At 35.8% G+C, this 20,271-nt stretch overlaps 1 protein-coding gene across 6 annotated transcripts in view; it reads right to left on the reverse strand.

The window, feature by feature from the left end:
* PPP3CC (protein phosphatase 3 catalytic subunit gamma) overlaps positions 1–20,271 on the reverse strand; it is an 88,253-nt gene that overhangs the window by 15,620 nt on the left and 52,362 nt on the right. For all 6 annotated transcript variants that reach the window (XM_036855945.1, XM_036855943.1, XM_036855944.1 and 3 more), the window contains exons 5-10: positions 13,957–14,102; positions 12,011–12,150; positions 8,870–8,947; positions 8,542–8,636; positions 4,718–4,843; positions 3,911–3,982 (exon numbers count right to left, since the gene is read on the reverse strand). In XM_036855945.1, coding sequence (XP_036711840.1) covers positions 3,911–3,982; positions 4,718–4,843; positions 8,542–8,636; positions 8,870–8,947; positions 12,011–12,150; positions 13,957–14,102 — 657 coding nt within the window. The remainder of the gene's footprint in view (positions 1–3,910; positions 3,983–4,717; positions 4,844–8,541; positions 8,637–8,869; positions 8,948–12,010; positions 12,151–13,956; positions 14,103–20,271) is intronic.

Raw genomic sequence — 20,271 nt, forward strand, 5'->3', positions numbered from 1 at the left:
CATATTTTCTACTATTTATACTCTTTATTTCTTCCTGACTCTCCAAGCTTCCGTCTGGTATTTTCCTTCTGTTTGAATAATATTCTTTAGAATTTCATTTAGTGTGGGTCTCCTGGTAATTCTCTTAGTACCTTTTTTAAAGGGAGGAATAGCTGAAAAATGCTTATTTCTTCTTCATTTTTGAAGGGTATTTCTGCTAGGTATAGAATTCTAGATGTACCAATTATTATCTTTCAGTGCTTTGAATATGTCATTCCATGTTTTCCTGCTTCCATTGTTTCCACTGAGAATCTACTGTCAGTTTAATTGTTCTCTTTTGAAAGTAATCGATTTTTTTTTTCCTGGCTGCTTTAAGATTTTTTTCTTTGTCTTTCATCTGAAGCACTTTTACTATGATGTGCTTAGATAGTGTTTTCTTTGTATTCATTCTGCTTTGGTTTGGGGGACTTCTTCAATCTGTGGCTTAATTTGTCAGTTTTAGAAAAATTTCAATCCATTATCTCTTCAAATACTGGTTCTACCCCATTCTCTGTCTCTTCTCTAGGATTCCAAACACACAGGTGATATCTATTCACTATATCCTCATGTCACTTATACTTTTTGGGGTATTTTATTTCTTCTCTTCATGATTTAGTCTAGGTTGTTTCTTCTGACCTATATTCTAGTTCATTTATTCTTTGTTTAGCTTTACTGAATCTGCTGTTAATTCATCTGCTGTGTTTTTTATTTGTCATTCCTAGAATTTTCTTTTTGTGCTTTATCAACTCTGCTACATCCCTTTTTATAATTCACAGTTCTCTGCCAAAATTTTTAATCTAGTCTTTTATGTTCTTGAACAGTTAGCATTGTTTTATTTTTTAGAATAGTTATTTTAAAGTTTGGTCTGATAAAGCCAGTGTCTGGAGAACCTGAGGGTCTGTTTTTATTTTTTGCTCTTTCTGCTGGTTCTCATTCATTTTGTTATGTCTCCTCATATGCCTAGTTATTTTTGGTTGTGAGCCATGTATTATATTTGAAAGACAGTTTGCAGTAGTTTAAAGTTCTACATAATGTTATCTTAGCCTAAAGAGGTTTGCTTTTGCCAGATGCTTGGGACTACCTTATTTAAATTTCAGAGATTGAAATGACTTGAAGACAGGCTGTAGTCCCTTCCAGGGCATTCTATTTCCAGTTCACCTTTACTCTTACATAGATGCAACCTTTGGGGGTCCCAAACCAATGAGCAGAAGCTTACCAGCACTCAACTCATCTTTGGCAAGTCATGAACCCCAACTTTTTTTAGCTTCTATCAAGAGGGCTGGTCAACCTCTCAGCCCCCTCTTTTGATATTCATGAATGTCTTTAGGAGAAAATTGGTCCCGTACGTAACCAAATGTCTTACTTCTCTGGATTTATGCCTTTTTCCAGATCTCTACTTGGTAATTCTTTATTACTTTCTTAGTTTTCTGAATGCCTTTGAAGCAACTTTTTAAAATATTTTGTCTAGCTTTTCTAGTTGTCTTAAGAGTCAGGATTGATTTAAACTATCTGTCTGGCATTACTAAAGTGAAAATCCTTAGTTTATATCACTTAGATAAAACCAAAATTGTACTGTAGTTTTAGTGTGGTTTCAGGAAGGAATGGAACTAGAAGTGTGTTCACTAAGTGTGTTCACTAAGTGTTCACTTAACCTAAAGGTTATTCTTCATTTCCTTTCAGAAAAAAAGTTTTAAAATCCTGTATCAGCTTATACCCACACACCTTGTAAAAAATGGGAATAAGGGGATTCTATCCATTTACTTTTGTACTTAACATCTAATACACTTTCCATAGCAGCACCAACAGCCCTACTCCATTCTTTTATTTTTTTAATAGTTGTACTTCATACCACAAATATTTACCTACTATGCTCATTGCACTATACTTGGCTTTAAGGTGATAATGGTAAGCAAGAACGAATTTTATCCCAGCACTCAGCGAATTTACTGTTGAGTGACTTAACAGTATTAAGTCACTTATTAAATACATTAATATATTAATCTTGTAACAGTATAAATAAATGTAAAATCGCAACTCTATCAAATGCTAAGAAGTTAGCACCATTGATATGAGAGCATGACAGAGGTGTTGGATCTAGTCAGGGAGATCAGAAATATCTTCCATGACGAAGTTACAATAAGCTGAATAGGAACTAACTAGAAGAGAAGGGGAGAAGAAAGGAGGCTTACAGAAGGGAAATAATATTCCATGTGGAGAATCTATCATATGGATATATCGTGATTGATTTACCCAGCTCTCCACTGAGGGATATTTAGATTGTTTGACTCTTTTGCTACTACAGATGATACTTCAATAAATATATCCATATATAACTTTGGGCATAATTTAGTAAGCATGTCCTTATGATAATCAAGGATACATACACACAATAGAGTTAATACATACAATAGAGTTCACAATAATTTCCATTTCCACTTAGATTTAAATATAAAATTTACTAGATGTATTTCTTACATATTTCATCCTTTCCTAACTTAAATTCTTTGTTTTAATTTTCACTTGGCTGCACTATTTTCTCAAGAACTGCTTCCCTGCAGTGATCTCCTATCCCATTCATAAAGGTAAACACAAGCTATGCTCCATCTGCTCTGCACCTTCAATGTGGAATCTGAAGCATAAGTATGTATAGAACCCTCGTCTATATTCTCAAAGTAAGCTAGGCTTTCTCCACTATGTACATAGCTCATCCTAACAGTTGAGTGAATCACCTTAGCATAAGCTTGGGGAGAATGAGACGGTCAGAGGTTTGTGCTAAGGTGCTACCATCTCTCCAGAATCTTCTGCATTCTCAGATAAGTTAGGACCTATCTTTAAAATCAAACCTCCTGAAACATATTAGGGAAAAAATACTTGGCTATGTATACAACAAAATGTAACTATATAAATATCTCTCACAGGCCAATAAGAAGAAAAACAAACAAACATGCACGTAACAGTAGAAAAGTGCGCAAAATATATGAATTGACAACTCATAATAAAGAAATAAAGGTGGTCAATAAATACAAGAAAAAAACTTCATTAGTCATCATAAAAATAAATATTTAAGTTAAAAAAAAACAGCAGACTATAAAAATTATAGTAAATAGTATTGGAGAGAACACTGTGAACTATGCATCACATACACAAAATGTAAACTGTTATAGCTTTTCTAGGTCATCTGTATCCAATTTAAAACTGTAAGTACTAATTGACACAAATTTTCAATTTCTAGAAATTTATCCTATGGAAATAATCAAGAAAGTGTTAATTTTCATTTCCTAGTATTGTTTTCCTTTCTTTCATACCACATATCAATACTTGACTCATATGCATTGTTTGTTTGTTTTCCCACCACCAGAATATAAGCTTTTTGAGAGCTTAGGACCTATACAATTGTTGGCACATATAAGGCGTATAATAAACATTGGTTGTTGAACAGAACAGGCAAAGATTTATCTATAAAAATTTTCAAAACTGTGGGGTTTTAAAAGAAAATTGGGAAAAAATCCAATATCCAACAGCAGGGGATTGGATAAAACAAAGAATGACTGACATGGATAACTATGTAACCATTAAAAAGTAGTCTACAAAAAACCCAGGAAATGTTTGTGAAACTATCACATGACTTCATCTTTGTTTAAAAGAAAAAAGAGGGAAAAAAGACACTAATACCGTATTTATATCAAGATGTTAACAGTGGATATCTATGAGATGGTAGGATTATGGGTGACTTTTTTTTCTTATTTATGGTTTCCTGTATTTTTCAAATTTTATTTTTCTACAATGAGCAGAATTCTTTTTTTAATTAGACAAAGAAAATTATTCACAACAAACTAAAACCAAAACCAAAACTTCTTCGTTTCTGATTCAAAGGAGGAAAAGGCAAGTTTACCTTCAATTTCATCATCGGAAATCAATTCATCATCAGAGCATATGTTGAGAATGTTAACCAGCATCTCTGTGACTAGATGATAAGACAAAATAACCAAAATTTTATATAATTAATAAGGTACTTTCTCTAAAATGATGTGGATATATAAACATACATGTTAAATAAACATAGATAAAAATGATTTGTCATTTTGCTATTCAGAGTAGCTGTAAGGAACAGCATTAAATGCAGACCTTCAAGTTTATATAGATTTGGGGGAGATTACTTGCTCCAGTTAAAGTATGGAGTCTTTGACGATTCCATTGCATAACTACTTGATTTCATTAGACTGCTGCCAGAGCCTTTTCTTCACTGATATGCATATGAAAGGATTTCCTCCCATTTTACAAAGAAGTTAAGCCACCAGGCCTATGTACAACAGGCTTATATATTTGCATAGCTTATTTGTATAGGTGCACAAATAAAATTCCAAGAAAAATAATTCCTATTTAAATCTCTTTATCGCTGCAGAAATCACTGAAGGAATGGTTATTTTATTGTTACTTATGTTATTTTAACATCTTGATTATAGGACGACAGCTACTTTAAATTGATATTTAGAATAAGAAAAGCATAATCAACTCGAATTACAATTTAAAAACCAATTAAGTGCCACTTAAAAATCTTTGTAGAGAACAATGAAAATAGAAAACATTTCTGATAACTTTAAGAAAAACATTTCTGAACCATCAGGGGACTCATGCAAATATAAGGGTGCTCAGTCACTAGTTAGGACAATTGATGGTCCAGATGCTTTAGTTCTCTTACCTTTTTCCCCAACAAAAGGCAAAGACCACGTGAAAACATCCATAAAGTTTGGAAGCCAGTATGGGTGTGGAGAACAGTTAAACTGCCTGATATTCATGACATTGTTTTCATATTTTAATACAGCAGCTAAAAAGGAAAAAGGAGGAAAGTCTGGCACAGAGGAAAATGACATGGCAACTGGTACACTTTGTACAGCTGTGTATCTACTACACAGAACTCAAGAACTTACTTTCCATTTATAAATTCAAGACAGATGGAAAATCTTAAAGCATGTTATATAGTTCATTCTTTTAAGAATTATCCCAAGAAACAAAGTTACCTGAAGAGCTCTTATATATAATAAAAGTACAAAAGAAACTAAGCTCTGAAACTTCAAAGGGTCTTGCACAGTAACTATCTATAGAAATCTCAGATTCCACATGAGAAAAATTTCATCATAATTTCCCTTTATAGGCCAAGTGGTTACAGTTACAACTTTCCTCTAAGGGCAAACATTTCTCATTAAATGAACACAGCCTGATTTCCTAGTCATTAGCCAGAGCCAAAGATTTGATAAACTTTTTAAGAGTTTATAACATAGCAGTTATTAATTCATAGTGGGGGATACAGATAGATGGTAAACTTGGAGCAATTTAATAAGGTTCAAAGTAGATTAAATCATCTCTGCATACAGTATGTGAAGAAAAAAATGCCTGTCTCTCCTATACACAGTTAGTATATTGCTCACACTCTATAAATGTTTAATATTAACCAGTTCATATATATATATGTTCATATATATGGCACACATACTTTGGTACCAAACTGATTTTCTTTATATTTAAAACTTTTAAAAATCCAATCCCTTAGTTTTCATCACCAGCAATGCAATGTGGTTTGCATTATTCTCTTAATTATTCTTACTATGATCATAAATAGAATAGGGTATAATAGTTCTCTAGAAATGACAGTTATAGGTCATCTCCTGATTCCTGTCTCTTTGCTTATTGCAGGATAGCCTAGTATTCTCAAAATTAAAGTCACTGGATGTTTAAAATGTACACCATAGATTATAAAGATATATGAAAATAGGATTTTCAGCTTTTAAGAAGCTTCTAATACTGGTTACAATGTACATGTCCCATTATTTTCAAGTATATGTATTTTACTTAGGTTAGATGAATATATAAATATTCAACAACTCCCTCAATCTACACAAGAAAAAGAGGTGGGAGGTGGACACAAAAATAGAAATAGAGATGTTTAAAAATCATGACTTAAAGGTCTTTCATGTAACCAGTGGAATTAAGAAATGCCTGTTGGTACCAATCAGTCTAAAGAATATACAAGAAAGAAAAACAACAGTAAAAGAAAGAGAAGAAGGAAAGGGGGATAGAGTTGCCTTTTTCAAGAAAAGAGGTACTTGTGTGGTGAATAACTGAGTACCACCAGAGATGATTTTAGATGCCAAATCCCCCCCTCCCCGCCGGCCAAAGGTTAAGAAACAACCAAGGAAAATAAGATTGTTTCAAGGTAAAGTATGTTACCAATTATGTCAAAGTCAACAAAAAACTCAGAATCAACTGTGACTTTAACAGTTTACTAAAGGAATAATCAAGAACAAGACCAGATTAGAATATGGCAAAGAATGAATTGGCAGTTAGTAAGTTAGTAAAGTGATTGCTGATTTAGATGACATGTTTCAGATTAGCACACTGATAAATCCACTGGGCAATCAATAGACACTTTTTTTTTTTTTTGGCCAACTATGCAGCTTGCAGGATCTTGGTTCTCCGACCAGGGATTGAACCCAGGCCCCTGGCAGTGAAAGCGCCGAGTCCTAACCACTGGACTGCCAGGGAATTCCCTCAATAGACACTTTTAATAGTAAGGTTAATAAAGGAAGTAAGAAGGGAAAGTCTTCATCATAGATAAGAGGACTAGGGACACTGTCCTTGAGGAAGTTTGACAACATAAGTGGCACATACCATTCATAAGGGAGGAAACGAGAACAAAAACTAAGTCTCTAATGTATTGGAAATATTAGGAAAAAGGAAATAAGAAAGAATGGAGTTAGGGAGAAGCAGAGTATTATAGGATAGCTAAGACTCAGAAAAGACTGACGAGTAGCAAAAAGAAAATATAAGACTGGAAGAGAATTTAAGTCAAAGAAATGCCTTTTTAAAATGGATAGCAAGTCACTAAGGACATCCAGAGATAACTGTTCCAGAACAGATTGAAATGAGATGTGCCATTTCATAGTCTACTCTGAAATAGAGGAAGTAGTAAATATATTGTGGACCTCTTTTAAACTTCTCTCCCAAACTGCATACACAAGATATGACTATAAAGTAATGAGACTTAAGAAACCACCAACGACAAACACACCAGACCTTATATATCAGATGAGTGTGGTCCTTTGCTGTAATCACACCAGGCACAATAACAGTAGAATGTTATAGTAGTAGAGCAATTTATAGTTTGACCAATGCTTTTAATATTCATTTTGATTTTTCCAACTTATCTCCAACAAGCCTATATCACAGTTATTTTAAGGACAAACTGAGGCTCAGAGAAGTATCTCATTAACTGTGAATTTAAAAGTGAAGCAGGACTAGACTAGGATTTCTGACTCCTAGCTCAGTGCTCTTATCAATATACCTTGCTGCCTTACTGTAAATTTAATCCAAAGATGCTGCCATCACTCAAAACGTTTCTGGAACTCCTCTTTTGGAATTGCCTCCAGAGCCATATAAGCAACACAAGAAAAACCAGTCTCATTACCTTATAATCATACCTTGTTCCTGACCCCAAATGGTATCGTCTAGCTTGATCACTCACCTTATTCATCAGTCTTGACTCCGAATGACTTTTGGCTGTTCCAAAAATCAAATCCACCCTCAAAGGACGAAGGTTTCCCATCATTGAGGATAATCAAAAGAATGTGTCGCAGACTCTGAAGGCAATGCCAAAAGAGGAGTTCCAAAAATGTTTGAACAACGGGCAGCATTGTTGGAATAAGTGTATAACCTCCCAAGGTAACTACCTTGAAGGGACAATACTCACTTGGATATATTTGTTCTGGCATGTTTGTTTAAAAGTTCTATTATTTTATAGTCATACAACAAAATAGTTACAGAGGCATGTTACAGAGGAAGTTTTTAAGTAGACCACTGCCCTGATACAAAACTTATGAACTAGGAATCATAAAAGTTAAATTTAAAAAAATGACTAAAATAGACTAAAAGTCTTAGAAGTAGAATTTCTGGATCAAAAGGCATGTGTATATCCAATTATCTTTTTTTATATGGGAAACTGAGGTTAAGAAAGATGATATGACTTACCTAAAGTCACACTATTAGTTTCTGACAGGGCTTGGACTAAAATGAAGATTTTTCTGACTTTTTGTAGAGTATTCATTCTAACTGTATCATTTCTTAAGAGCAAAAACAGCTTAACGGACAGACATTAAAACAGTAAACAGTGACATTTTATTGAGGTACTGTTATAAATAAATTAAATTCACCAAAACCAATAATTTATGCTGACTGTTCTAACCTGAACCTGAAGTAATTTATTCTTCTTATATTTTGATTCAGTAGTACAAATCAGACCTATTGTAATCATTATTTATACTCACAAAGAGCCCAATAATCCTTAGGAGATGAAAACCAAGCAGAAGCCTAAATTCTAAGTTTCTTGGCCTTTGTTTCAATTAAGACCCTTTTTTTTCTTATTTAAAATTTATATATATTCAGAAAATTACCTATGCACATACATATTAAACTAGAGCTCACATTTACTCACTCACAAATTCAAACTCAAATATTGCTGGTCTCCTTTACCTTTATTGTTATAGACATCTAGGTAATTGGGGGCAGAGAAAATAGTAATGAGTGATGGAAAGCCTGTCGTTTGGCTCTTCCTGTACATTCGATACCTGGAAGAGAAATGACAGCCCGTCTGTCTTGATGTAAAAGGCAAAAACTCTGCAGTGCTGTTTGGTACAGTTGGTTGTTTTTTTTGTTTGTTTTTTTTTTTGGCCACGCCACACCACAAGCAGGATCTTACTTCCCTGACCAGGGATTGAACCCGTGCCTCCCTGCAGTGGTACGTGGAGTCTTAACCACTGGACCACCAGGGAAGTCATGGTACAGTTTTAATATAACTTACCCAGCATCTTGGGCTTCATGGGCTCTGATTATTGATAACAGATTATTGTTCTGCAAAAATTCACAAACTGCAGGGTAACTGAAAAAGAAAACACAAATCCAGAATTAAAACACTTGTTTTTTAATAGGAGGAAGGGGAAAAGTCAAGATGAAATGAGTTGAATTTGTTTCAAAATTATAGGTTTTCATTCCCACTGAACTTTTATTAATAGCTTAGCAATCATCATTCTTGTTTTTCCATGTCACTGATATTCCTCATTCCAGATCAAGGACACAGATAATAGACAACCCTAGGACAGAAGTAGAGCTCCCCCACCTTTTTTTTTTCTTAACCCACAAGAATAATAATACAACACCAAAACTTTTCTTGGTACCTTGATATAAAAAAAAGTATCACAGCAGTGTGTGTGTGTGTGTGTGTGTGTGTGTGTGTGTGTGTGTGTGTAGTAGGTGCTAAAAACTGAACACACAATTTTCAAATTGTCAAACTGTTAGAAAAGTTAAAGAACCTACTTATAGCTTCACAGGTAATATCAATATCAAGATGATATTATGCAGGAATATTTCAGGAGCAAATACAAATACTATATCCAACCTTATTCAAATGAAAGGTATGATATTTGCATCTCTCCTATCGTATTCTTTTAGCACTAGTACCTTTCTGAATGGCAAATGTTTGATACAAAGAACTGCAGAATACAAAATTATCCTGGAATTAACCAAGTGTTAATTATTTAATTTATGTTTAATCTTTCTTTCTTATTATGTTCATTAGAAAAAAATAAGTTTTAAAGTAGGCTGCACATTCACGTGGCATAAAATTAAAAGATATAAAAAGTTATACAGTGAAATGTCTCCCTCCATCTTACCTCTATCTTCCAGCTACCCTGGAAGCAACCAATGTTCTTGGTTTCTTTGAGTGCCCTTTCAGAGATACGATATTCAATTTCAAGCAATTATGCACACACGCATGCACACCCCCCCTTTTAGAAATGTCATCAGATGGTACACATAGCTTTTTACTATGTCTTTTTTTTCACTTTAAACTAGTGATTATTCCAATCAGTATATAAAGGATTTGTTTTCTTTTTTTCATTTTTAAAAAACAGCCTCATTGCATTGTCTGGTATATTCCATTGCCTGGATGTACAAGCATTTATTTAACTAGTCTCCTATTGAACGTTTAGGTTGTTTAAAATCATCATCATAAATAATGCAACAATGAAAAACTTGTACATGCATTTTACATGTTTTCAAGTACAGTTGATTCCTATCATTTGCAGTAGCTGTGTTCTATAAAGTTGCTGCAAAAACTGAGTTAGTGAATACTGAACCAGTGCTCCTAGGGGAAATACAGGGTTACGGTTATGTGAGCCTCTGGTCACAACGTTTTCGTCAACTAATCAACACATAACCTTGTTTTATGTGTGTTTCTGTGTAAAGTCACCTCATTTAATGTACATTGTTGATTCATTAACATGGCCAACAGTGCCATAACTCATTCCTGAATGGAGCTTATATAACACATCACAGCCTTCTTGCACATAGGAACACTAGATAGCACTTCAGCAGTATGCTTGGGGCATTTTAAACAGCAAAACACCAACAAAAAATGTGGGAAATGTTTCACTAAATAGACCACAAAAAGAATACTTGCTTACAGTGTGAGAGCTGAAACAAGAGGCAGAGCCGCTGCACGTTCAGCCTCAGCCGGAACGTGCATAGGGTGGCTCAAACTTTCCGTTGCTCTGTACACTTGAATGTCTGTGAATGACTGCAAGTGTTGTGAGTACTGATTCCAGGGTTACAAATAAATCTTAGCAACTAGGCAAATTTGCAACTCAGAATTCGTGAATAATGAGGACTGACTGTATAGCCACAGGATTACATTTTAGAAGTAGAAATTCTGGAACAAAAGCCATGGCCATTTATAATTGAGAGATGTTGTCAAGCTCACTGCCATAGAAATTGCACCAGTTTACAATGTGCTAAAAATAAAAAAGTTTTATGTTCTTTATTTTAAGCAATGTAAAGAGAAGTAAAATTTAAATGACTTCATCATATTAGTCACTGCTAAAGTTGGCAGAATGGAATGAAAAAAGTTTACTTAGAAGAATGTTAAAACTATGGCAAAACTGAGGCTTCCTTTTGTGTGCAGGATTTCATTTAATGAATGCATTATCTTAGGCAATTATCAAAGATTTTTCAGGGTACTAAATACAGGTATTATTTATCAGAATAAAATACTGGGATTTTTTTAAAAATTCAGGCTTCAAACTTCCCTGAATCTCCCTAGTTTGGAGTGGCAAAGCACAATGAAAGCTCACATATGAGATTAAAGACAACAACCAACTTCCAGGAAATGTCCTGGGCTTAGTTCACAATGTCCTGTTCTTTTTATATCTTTGCCAATACCAGTGGTTCCAAAAGCTGGAGAGCTTTTTAAAAAAAATAACAGGATTCCCTTGTCTCAGGCTTACTGAATCAGAATCTCTGAGGGAAGAGCCAAGAAATCTTTATTTTTAAAAAAGTCAGGGGGCTTCCCTGGTGGCGCAGTGGTTGAGAATCTGCCTGCTAATGCAGGGGACACGGGTTCGAGCCCTGGTCTGGGAAGATCCCACATGCCGCGGAGCAACTGGGCCCGTGAGCCACAGCTACTGAGCCTGCACGTCTGGAGCCTGTGCTCCGCAACAAGAGAGGCCGCAATAGTGAGAGGCCCACGCACCGCGATGAAGAGTGGCCCCCGCTTGCCACAACTAGAGAAAGCCCACGCACAGAAACGAAGACCCAACACAGCCAAAAATAAATAATTAATTAATTAATTAATTAATTAAAAAAAAAAAAGTCAATAGATGATGTTTGGGAACAAATAAGCTAGATCATTTAGAGTCAGACAACAATATTTAAGCACTGCAAGATGTTTTATTCAATCGTGTTCAGTATATTACACTTATTAGGGCATAATACCTAGTAAAATATAAAAAACAAAACAAACAGAGTTTTCTGCCTTCAATTAATTAAAAAATTAAATAGAAGTCCCTGAGCTACACAAATTCAAGATACAAAATATGTAGTTAAAAATAATTTGATAATACATGTTACAATTTCCTTTTTCTAATTTTCTAACTGAGGATTAGCTTACCTGTAAAAATAAGAGCACCCTCGGACTGTGTTGTGGGTATAGTGTTCCAAGGTCTTTTCATTGCCATAATCCTCTGAGGGATCAGACCAAAGCAGGTCACACACTGGCCCAAAGGCTGGAGGTTCTTTAAACCTGTCTAACTAGAAGACACGTAAAAGCCAAAAGAAGAAAAATCATGAAAGCAAAAGAACTTTTGGAAAATGGTATGGGTCAAAAAACACCCTTCCACCCATAAGAATGTATTAGGAGAGTGGGCAGTAAGCCCCTAAAGAATTTTCCTTTAGGAAGAAAATGAACATTTAATAAATGTAGATACAATTTTTATTTGTTTTTGGTATTAAATTTTAATAAATATCCCTATCCCAACAGTAGAAAAGGACTTCCTTACATCCTAATCTTATAAGCGGTGCTCATTTAATTTGAATGTGAAATCAATCACTATAGAAATACACTATTTATTAGAAAGACCCTGTAAAGTTTATTTCAATTGCCTAGGTGAGCCAATGTTACCATGAGAGCAGGAAGGGTTTTGCAATGGTTCTGTTCATTGTTTATCTCATTCCAATGGAGATTTCTTTATTTTAAAGAATGCTAGTTTTATTTTGCAAAAGGCTTTCATCCTTTCCATTCTATTCAGCGGAGGCATTTCAACATAAGTTATTAACTCAAGCCTTTAGCCACTGCTGCTTTGGTTAACGCATGAAAACCAAGAGAAAACAAGTAACTAGGATAACTGAATGCCAAGAAGAGGACCTCTACTAAGTGAAAGGGGAGCTTTTTATTAATACAATTGATTCAGAATTGTAAAATTCAAGATTTACTATGTAAAAGAGAAATGTTGTTTATATAATAACAACACGGCAGCAGAAAAGGCTGTGCATACAGGCATACCCTCTTACCTTGAGGATAGTAACTTTAATTCAGAGAAAACAGTTTTACAAACAGAAAATTTTTTAGTTTCAGTACCTATATAAGAGAGGTAAGAGAATACAAGGTAGAGAAGAGAAGATGGTGATGTAGAACAATATAAGTGAAAAAAGACTGATCACCTTTTCTCAGTCATGAAGATATACAATCCTGAAAATCATAATTACCAACTAAGGCAAGTGTAGCAATTAAACTCTATCATCTGAAATGTCAAAGTCAATGAATTTCAGAGCTGGGAGAGTCCTCAGATCATCCATTTCAACGTCCTCATTTTACAGAGAAGAAATTCTAAGAGGTTAAGTGATTTGGTAAAGGTTACACAATTAATGGCAGTACAGGGATTAGAACCCTGGCTTCCTTCCTTCCTTATTGCTGCATAATTTAAAGTTTCAGGGTTATACTCAAAATATGTTTCTAGTTGGTAAAAGCACAGACTTCATTAAAAATTAGACATTTTCTGGGCTTCCCTGGTGGAGCAGTGGTTAAGAATCCGCCTGCCAATGCAGGGGACACGGGTTCGAACCCTGCTCCAGGAAGATCCCACATGCCGCGGAGCAACTAAGCCCGTGTGCCATAACTACTGAGCCTGCGCTCTAGAGCCCGCGAGCCACAACTACTGAGCCCACATGCCACAACTACTGAAGCCTGCATGCCTAGAGCCCGTGCTCCGCAACAAGAGAAGCCACCACAATGAGAAGCCTGCGCACGGCAAAGAGGAGTGGCCCCCACTCGCTGCAACTGGAGAAAGCCCGCGCGCAGCAACTAAGACCCAATGCAGCCAAAAATAAATAAATAAAATAAATAAATTTATTAAAAAAAGTTAGACATTTTCTGGAAGATATACAGGAAAATGTTAACAGTAGTTATTGCCCAATGACAAGATCACAGGTGATTTCCATTTTCTTACTTTTAATTATCTGTATTTAAAATTTTCAGCAATAAAGACATATTAGTTGACTGTAATAAAAAACAAAATTAAAAGCATATTTACTCCATGAGACTAACGAAAGATTACTTACTTTCCGAATGTCATCTAAACAAGTAATTTCAGGTGACATTCCTCCATGTACACACAGAAACTGCTGGTTTAAGAGGGCAGCAAGAGGAAGACAGTCAAATGTTTCCATACACGCATCATATACCTGTTCAGAATATTTGATTCGACCTATCGAAAAAGGAAAAACAAAGGAAGAGAGTTAAAATTTATCATACATGAAAAAGGATATATTCCAGTTGATTATGAAGCTACTCCAAAGCCATTTGTTCCAGGCAAATTTGAAAACACAATCATCTTTGTAAAGATATTTCTGAAAAGTTGTGGATAAAGGGCAAACAAAATCTCCCTCTTTTTCTACAAGTGTGACCTTGGATTAACTTTCTAGCTCTGTTGTCCTGGAAACCTGATAAGGTGAATGGAATCAGCTGTGTTATTAGGCAACATTTCTTATGGTAAAAATTACCCAATTACCTGGCGGAAGCTATAGCTTTGGGCTTCTCTGAGTGCGGTGACTCGTAAGGTATGTCCCTCGTGGGACCCTGGAAGCTAGCCAATAAAGCTTTTACAAGAGATACTGGCACTTGTGATGCATGAGGCTTCTAAGCCAGGGTGGCTCCCTAAGCTGCCCAGTGTGGATACTGTTTCCTTGCACCTGAGCTGTGACTAGGAGAGGGTGGGAGAAAGGGAGGCAAAAGGCAGAAGAGCTCCAGGCTGTGGCATGTGCTTCTATGAGGACTATTCCATGAAAAGGGATGCCTGATGCTGCCCTTCCTGAACTGTACTCTTCTAGGATGGATGCCATGTATGCCCCATGGTCTCTCGTGAGTCTGAATATTTTGTTGGGTCTAAAAAGACTTCCTGGTGGTAATGAAGATATATAAATAGAAACTGAAGTTTTGGGCGTCATCAATAAGATGTCAATAATATTTTTGCTCATGATTTTTAAGGTCTTCAAGCAAATTATGTCCTGATTTTATGTAAAAACGTTCATCTCAGTGAACTGTATTTTGATGTGGTTGTCATTTTGAGGCTACAGAACAAAAAAACACTCCAGTGGGCAGACAGTGGGTTGGTTTCCACAATTATCTAAAAAGAACAGGTCATGAAATAATAGTTGGCAGATGGCTTTAGTTTAAAGAGAAAGGGAATGTTTTCTTCTTTGGCCTTGGGTTCAAAAAGCCAATATGCTAGGAGGTGCATATTGGTGGAGACGGCCACAAGTTATACAGGCGGGCAGCCCTACAGAACTGTGAGCTCCTTCTCTTCCAAGATTCTGTGAAGATGAGACAAAGCCTACAGGGCCCAGAGAACAACACTATAGCAAGTGAGTCAGATTATCTAGTTGGTAATTATTTCTGTGTTTATTTTCTTCTTGTAATCTCCATGCTTTTAGAAAAGACATGTTCAAGTATCAGAGCCTGGTCTTGGCAAGGCTTTGGGGAATAATATGAAGGGTGATGTGTCCAGATTTGGGCCAGAGTGCAGTACATGGGTAGCAGGAATGACTGGAGAGAGATCCCTAAAGGGAAGGTGTAACCAGTGGACCACACTTAAGGTGCTTCATCCCTGAAGGTGAAGACTGTCTATTGCCAATGCTGATCAGGATTTGAGGGCATTAAGGGAGGCTGTGAGTTCCTTTATAAACTTTTAGAGCATTCTGTATTACCACAAAGGCAGTTAAGATCATCTATTTCACAATATATGCTAACTCTATTATGACATCCAAGTTAATAAGAGCCATGTCTTCTGCATCTTCGTATCTCCTTGCAATTACATGCTTATATTCTGCTTTGTATCTGAGCACTACACGTTTGCTATCTCAGAAGTACACCCAGCACTGGCCAACAAAGTGTGTTAAAGGAAAAAAAATCAAGGGAAAAAAACCCTTTCATTTGTGGCCAGTGATTGACTTTTTCTCCTGTAAATCCATGGAGCCAGAGTTCCCCCTGTTGCCAACATCAATAAGGAATTCCTTTGTAAGCGTCCTAAGGTTGCATATAGGCAGGGATTTTAATTAGTTATTAATTCATGCTCCAAATACTATTTTACATCAATAAAATGCCTTTCAACCCAAAGAATGACTCAGAAGAGTTCCTTAGCCTACTTCCAGAAGTCTACCAAGTCTGGAGAAAGACAGAAAGTAATACAGTGTCTTAATCCATTTTGTAAATTAAAACAGGAAGTCACAAATCAAATTAAACAAAGCACACAACCAACATGGGTTACAGAATGTTACCATTTTTATTTTCTTAAAGTTTATTAATATGTATATAAATACCAACATTTTTATTTTCTGAGGGATTAGATTGAAGATGACTTAGTTTAGCTGTATTTTCTAGGATGGATATATAATCCTTGTATAGTAATATTTATTATTATATCACCTTTATTATTGAAATCTGTTGAAGGCTCACAATGTACCTGTGCCATCAATGAGTTAAGTGTTCAACACAGTGGAATGGAGTCTGGAACCTGACTGCTTGGATTCGAACCTCAGCTCCGCCACTTACTAGCAATAGTACTTTGGACGAATTACTTGACTCTCTGTGCCTTTACTTCCTCATCTATAATATAGGCCTAATAATAATACCCACCTACATTACAAGGTTGCTGTGAGGATTAAATGAATTCACGTATGTAAAATGCTTTGAATAATGTGTGGCACAAAGTTGGTTCTATATAAGTGTTAACCAATAAAATTACCTTATTTTATCCTCACTGAAACCCTGTGAAGTAGGTACATTACTTTCATTAAAAAGCTGAGGAAACTGGGCTCACTTGTCCAAAGGTGCAACTAGTAAGTGGCAGGACTAGAACTTGAACCTGTTCATGCTCTTAACATGATGCAATACTCCTCCCAATCATTATTTTTAAATTAAATATTTAGTAGGAGAATCTAAAGAGCCAAATATATAATTACCAAAGGTTAAATTAGCTGACTCAAGTGTTTTATTTTCATGATAAATTGTAAGATATATCCCATAATGAAGGAAACATGCACCTCAGTCATAGGATCACACTGATACAAGTTCTAACTAGTATCAATAATATAACATTAACAAAACAAAATTCTCAACAATATTCTTTGAAAGTAATTTTGAGAGTCAGCACTATTTGCAGGAAACCATGACCCGGTCTAAAAAGTGATGATATATTTGTTTTAATTTTTATTTGCTTTCATTATTTTTTTAAAACAAAGGTAATAGGTTCAAAAAAAAAGAAAGGTTCAGAATTAGTGCCTCCTCCCCCTCTTTGCAGGTAACTAGCTTCCTGGGTGTCTTTATAAAGATATTCTATGCATACATATGCAGATATGTATATTTATTCCATTTTCACAACATCCTTTTGTTTTTTTAGATAAATGTAGAATATGTACACTGTTTTCACTTGCTCTTTGGACTTCTCTTTTTTTATAAATTTATTTATTTTATTTTATTTATTTTACTTTTGGCTGCGTTGAGTCTTCGTTGCTGCACGCGGGCTTTTCTCTGGTTGCAGCGAGCGGGGGCTACTCTTCGTTGCGGTGTGCAGGCCTCTCATTGCGGTGGCTTCTGTTGTTGCAGAGCATGGGCTCTAGGCACGCGGGCTTCAGTAGTTGTGGCTCACGGGCTCAGTAGTTGTGCCGCACAGGCTTAGTTGCTCCGCTGCTCGAACCCGTGTCTCCTGCATTGGCAGGTGGATTCTTAACCACTGCACCACCAGGGAAGCCCCTTTTTGGACTTTTTTTTTCTTTTTTGGCTGTGCTGTGCAGCACGAGGGATCTTATTTCCCGGATCAGGGATTGAACCCAGGCACCTGGCAGTGAGAGCACGGAGTCCTAACCACTGCACCGCCAGGGAATTCCCGTTTTTTGGACTTACTAACATATTTTGGAGATCATGCCACATTGTTATATGAAGAGTTTTGCTATTTTTTTAATATCTATATAATATTTCACTTTATGGATATACCACAATCTAACCACACCAATCTCTTGCTACTATAAGTAATGAACAATGGCAAACATTTATTTCAAAAAAAAAAAAAAATCAACCTGTCATAACAATACTGTTTTCATTAGCAAAATTACAGGAGTTTCTGGAACCTCCTGTAATTTCAGTAAGCTGTTTAACTACACATCAAAAAAGAGGCCCTTGGAAATAAGAAATTAATTTACTTTAGAAATATGGACCCAGAGCTATGAGATGGAATCATAAAGCCACTAGGTTTCTTGCTTTCCAAGTATATAACAATAAAGAAATGTTTTTGCAAAGATAAATGATATGTCAAAAATTAACTGTTATACTTTGCTACTCAAATTATCTCTGGATTTAAAAGAAATAAAAAAAAATCTCTGCAATATAAAGCACTTTAAAACTTGATATAAGAAAAGAAAAGCCTCCACCTGCCCCTCCTAGAAATATTAACAAGATTGCAGCTGCACAATTTGGAACTAAGCATCACTTAACAGTAATTATAAGGTGCTGATTCTAAATGCCGCAGTGGCCCTTTAAGAAAGATCAGCTTATCAGTAAAAACACTCATGCAAAGTGGCACACATGCTCTTTCCTTATATAGGAACAAAATTTGAAATTGTACTTGAATTTGTGTGCTTATTCCAAGATTTATTAACATTTCAGATGCAGCATTAGAATGAAACAGGAGTATCTTGGCAGATAAGAGAAAAAGAAAGAAACGTGGTTTAACTAAATTAAAGCATGTGAAAAGCAAAGAAAAACCTGAGATAAGAAATCCTGTGCAAAATGACACACTCAAAATGTTTCCCAAACCTATTGTTCTATCTTCTGAAAACAGTCTGAACCAATTATACTAATCAAAAAAAGAACTCTGAAAAAACAGAGGAAGAATTAGATAGAATGTTACCGAAAAAACATGAATCTTAATTCAGAGGCATCCATACACAGCTTTTTCTTCATTATTTATCTATTGCTAAATATTGAGCCTTCCAGGGCCTTTGTTAACTGCTTGATAGGCACTGTTTAATTTTCCCAGGTAAAGAAATAGAGGTGTAATGAGGACCACCCTAATATTTGGCTTAGAAAAACAATGCAAAATATTTCCAATTTTTAAAGTACTTGGTGAAGTGGTTCTCAAATGACAAACAGTAGATACTTTCCAAGCCTCTGGAAGAGGTGTTCTTAACCAGCAGTGTGCTACAGAATTACCTGGGATGCTTTAAAAAGCCTTTTAAATGCTTGGGCCCCAAATGGATAATTTGAAAGTTACCAGTTTAAAAAATTGTTATAACAGTATTACATAGTGGTGATGAAAAGCTAATTCAAGGAGTCCTATGGGAAGATAAAAAATTAAAAGTACTAGTCCTCCTGATCCAGCTCCCCACAGGTAATCACTGGTCCCAAGTACTTCTGCACCTTATATATTTTTAATTTACAAAGGAGATCACACTATACGTGTTCTGCAAATGGCTTCCATCATCTAACAATATATCTGAACAGCTCTCCATATCAGTACATCTAGATCCACCTTGATCTTACAACAGCTGCCTAGCATTCCATTTTTTAGATGTATTATCCCTTATTTAAGCAGTCCTTTATTGACATTTAGATTCTTTTTTTTTTTTTTTGCTATTACAATTAACACTATAATGAACATCCTTATACATCCGTATCTTCTTATCTTTTTGAGTATATAGTGTGGTAGACAGAATTCTAAAATGACCTGCAATGACCTATACCTTTGTATAATCTGTGCCCCTTTGAGTGGGTGGAACTTGGAAATACACTGAGATTCCCATGATTATGTATCATTATGGCAAAAGGGAGATTCTCCTGGGTGGGCCTGACCTAATCAGGTGAGCCTCTGAAAAGCAGAGGGTTTTCTCCAGCTCGCTGATCACAGAAGAGGAAGGCAGAGAGATGCATTTGGGCTCTAGAAACTGAGGGCAGTCTCTAGCCAACAGCTAGCAGGAAAATAGGGACCTTAATCCTACAGTCAATAAGGACCACCAACAACTAGTGAGCTTGGAAGACACCAAGCTCCAAATGAGAACACAGCCCTTGGTGACACCTTAATTTTGGCCCAGTGAGACCCTGAGCAGCAAATTTAGCCATACTGTGCCTGGACTTCTGACCTGCAGTAACTGTGAGATAACAAATGTGCTGTTTTAAGCAGCTAAATTTGTGGTAATCTGTTATGCAGTATTAAAAAAAAAGATACAGGGCTTCCCTGGTGGTGCAGCGGTTAAGAATCCACCTGCCAATGCAGGGGACATGGGTTCGAGCCCAGGAAGATCCCACATGCTGCGGAGCAACTAAGCCCGTGCGCCACAACTGAAGCCTGCGCGCCTAGAGCCCGTGCTCCACAACAAGAGAAGCCA

The sequence above is a fragment of the Balaenoptera musculus genome, chromosome 6 (assembly GCF_009873245.2).
Source record: "Balaenoptera musculus isolate JJ_BM4_2016_0621 chromosome 6, mBalMus1.pri.v3, whole genome shotgun sequence".
Classification (NCBI taxonomy): Eukaryota; Metazoa; Chordata; class Mammalia; order Artiodactyla; family Balaenopteridae; genus Balaenoptera; species Balaenoptera musculus.